Source organism: Alligator sinensis, unplaced genomic scaffold, assembly GCF_000455745.1.
Source record: "Alligator sinensis unplaced genomic scaffold, ASM45574v1 scaffold1011_1, whole genome shotgun sequence".
NCBI lineage: Eukaryota > Metazoa > Chordata > Crocodylia > Alligatoridae > Alligator > Alligator sinensis.
Window position 1 is genome coordinate 76,594 of NW_005842785.1, and position 3,268 is coordinate 79,861.

A 3,268-nucleotide genomic window follows, 5' to 3' on the forward strand; every position below is an offset into this window, starting at 1 on the left:
AGGAGTCAGTATTTGGTTTTCACTTTTCCAAATTCCCAGTGCACAAGAGATCTTTCCTTCCAATTCAAGAGCCCTAATAGAAAAATAAGAAAGCAAACTGAAGAAGTGTTTAAGAAAGTCAAGGATCAAATTCTCAAGATATATTTGAATAGTGTTAGACATTTAAAATTCTTTAAAATAAACTAAATAGTAGAGGCTCTATAATGAAAATATAGATATATTTTAATATTCTATAATGCACATATACACATATTATAAATACTTATTAAATGGCATAAATAGTAAGAGAAACTAAAGTATACTGAGAATAAAATTATTTTTTAGATTATTTTGTAACTAACCTGTTATTTTCAAGATCCTTAATTTCAGCATTAGTAAGTTGCAGTTTCTGGCAGAAAAATTCAAAATGTTCAAGGGGAACATTTCCAGCAATTATCTTTAATACCTTATGCAGGATTTTATCTAAATATAAACATAAGTGTTATTGTTTAGAAAATGCAATTTATAAAACCTTTTTATTAAAGGGTTCTTCCCTTTAATAAACCCAAACAAGAACAAGTTAGATAGAGACTGTAGGCACATTTTCCTCTGGTGCTAAGACAATGTATCTATGCATGCATGTGTTAGTATGTATGAATTCTGGGGGGTTGAGAAAGTGCCAGGTGGTACTAGGAATGGGTGAGATTCACTAGCAGAGAGATGTCATTAGCCATATCAGCTGAAGTCAAATAGAAGGCAGGTAGATTTGTACTTTGTAGACCAGGGGTGGGCAAAATGCGGCCCAGGGGCTGGATGCGGCCTGCCAGGCCATTCTATCCGGCCCGTGGGGCCCCTAAAAACGTAGAAAATTAATATTAACTGCCCTGAGCTGCCTGTCATGTGGCCCTCGATGGCTTGCCAAAACTCAGTAAGCAGCCCTCTGCCCAAAATAATCACCCACCCCTGTTGTAGACTAACCAAAGTAGGTAGGTAGATATCTATCGCACACTTGTGAGCCCAGTCCCACTTCATCAAACACCAAAGTGAGTTTGGCCTCACAAAGCTTGTGCTATATATACAATCTACTTTAGTTTGTCTATGAGGTACAAATCTACCCTAACTTCTACTTGAGGTACTCATTTTACATTGCCTTCCCAGAATGGCAGAGTTGTTAGTTTAGGATCTGAGGTGAGAATTGTGGCCTTAACTTTACACTTCTTGGATTCCTGTTTATTTTTGTTTCAGTGTATTTCCTAGATCAGCGTTTCTCAACTAGTGGGTTGCACCCCAAAAGTGGATTGCAAGAATATTTGAAAGGGTTGGGGGCAGGTTGCCAGAAAAACCTGTGAAAGCATAGGTTTCCCCTTGTAGCCTGGCAGTGTTCCAGTGTGCAAGTGGCTACTTGGGATGATTGGAGGCAGCAGACACACGTGTGCACATGCACGTGACCAACATAGAGTGAGGCTGGGTTGTGGGAGCAGCCCTAGCCATTGGATGCAAGTAAATATGGGGAGCGGGGCATGGAGGTCCAGGGAGGGCTGCAGGGGGGGGGGGGGGTGTGTGTGTGTGTGTGTGTGCGCGCGCGCACGCGCGCCTTCCTGCCAGCGCTGGGGACAGTGGCTGGGTACAGGGCTGTGGCAGGGTAAGTGGAGTTGTTGGGAGGGGAGAAGGCTCCTGGCCCTTGAGTGGGGAAAGGAGGCAGGGATGGTCCTTCGCAGCAGGGAGCTGCATGCCTGGGTCAGTGGCACGCTTTGGCCTGAGCTTGGGGGTGAGGGTTGCCAGCAAGGCCAGGGGAGGCAGGGGCCTGTGGGTTGGGCTGTAGTTGTGGGTCAGGACAAGCCATTGATCTTGGCAAATTGGTCCCAGTACAAAAAAGGTTGAGAACCACTGTCCTAGATCATGTTTCTGGTTTTGGTTGTCAACTTCCCCCTCTGAAAAGAGTACTAGTCACTGCTGTACAGCCGTAACTCCTTTTTCTTTAAACATAAAGAATCCCTGTATGCAAGACCTTACCCAAAACTATTTAAAATCCTTTTAAACCTTTTACCATCACTTGATGCTATAGTTAGGTATATTATAGGTTAATCATGTTTTAAGTGCTGTTGACACTAACCAAAATCACCAGAGGAGACATAGTACCAATACTGACTTCTTAAATTAATAACATTGATTACTAGCTGCTATAGTAAGCTACCTTTTAATACTTTAACACAGTGCTTTATAGAATGCCTTACAAAGTATTTGTTCTTAACATACCATCTCTTTCATCAGCACTTTCCAGATAGCGTACAATGGTATGTAGTTGTTTTCCTTTACAGACTTCTTGTGGTGGTCTGATAAGAGAATTCCCATCAAAATTTATATCTGTCAGCAAATGAAGATGACGGAGACCATCAGGCAAAGATACCAGCTCATTTCCTGACAAAATACATGAGAATAGTTGATATTTGCATTTTGTTAATTTTAAAAACATTTTGGGAATGAGCAGTAAAACCATAAAAACCTTTTACTTTTTATTCTGATAACAAGCTCATCACTACACACATGAGGAAATGTTCTCTCTGCCTCAAGAATTTTACTATTTAAGACCTGATCATAAAGCTATTGGAACCTAATAGGATGTTTTCCACAGAGTTTGGATCAGGCTTTAAAACAGATACAAATAGTACATCGGAGACTAGTAAATTTTAAGGTTGAGAGAGAAGATGTGTAGATGTACCCTGTATACAAGAAATGGAAAAGTACTTCAATGACAGCGTAGAAAAAGGAGAATGAAGAATTAAAGGAACCATTTAAAATGAGTGCAGGAGAGAGAGAAGAGGATTCAGAGGGGCTTATTTAGAAGAATTTGGGAGACAAAAGTGTCACAACCCAAAGTTGTGATTTTTGTTTTTGTGTGTGCTTTGGCACCACTGAATTATTTTCCTGCCAATTCGTAGCTTTCTTTGCAGTGTGCATTTCCTCTTTGCAGCACAGAGATGCACGGTGCAAAGAGTTCCCGCCATTTGTATGATAATTCGAGCCCCATTATTGGCTTGTGTGAAATTATTCACACGTGGCGGCTAGTGATTGGCTTGCTAGCCGTATAAAAGGCTTGGGTGGTTTCCGCCCAAGTTGGAGAACTTGAAGAACTTGGAGAACTCCGAGGAGAACCCCCGCAAGGGAGGACTCCATGAACACCAGGAGGAGGAGACTTTACGCTGTGTGAAGATCTCTAAGCGCTGCGGAGCCTATTGGACCCAGCGTATTTCAAGCAGGCAACAGAGGTCTGATCAGCCTCTAGCCTCTC

At 41.8% G+C, this 3,268-nt stretch overlaps 1 protein-coding gene across 1 annotated transcript in view; it reads right to left on the reverse strand.

Annotated features, from left to right (window-relative positions):
- LRRD1 (leucine rich repeats and death domain containing 1) overlaps positions 1-3,268 on the reverse strand; it is a 12,975-nt gene that overhangs the window by 138 nt on the left and 9,569 nt on the right. Inside the window, exons 3-5 of the mRNA XM_025191067.1 lie at positions 2,236-2,397; positions 342-462; positions 1-73 (exon numbers count right to left, since the gene is read on the reverse strand). The exon at positions 1-73 is cut by the window's left edge and continues 138 nt beyond it. Coding sequence (XP_025046852.1) covers positions 1-73; positions 342-462; positions 2,236-2,397 — 356 coding nt within the window. The remainder of the gene's footprint in view (positions 74-341; positions 463-2,235; positions 2,398-3,268) is intronic.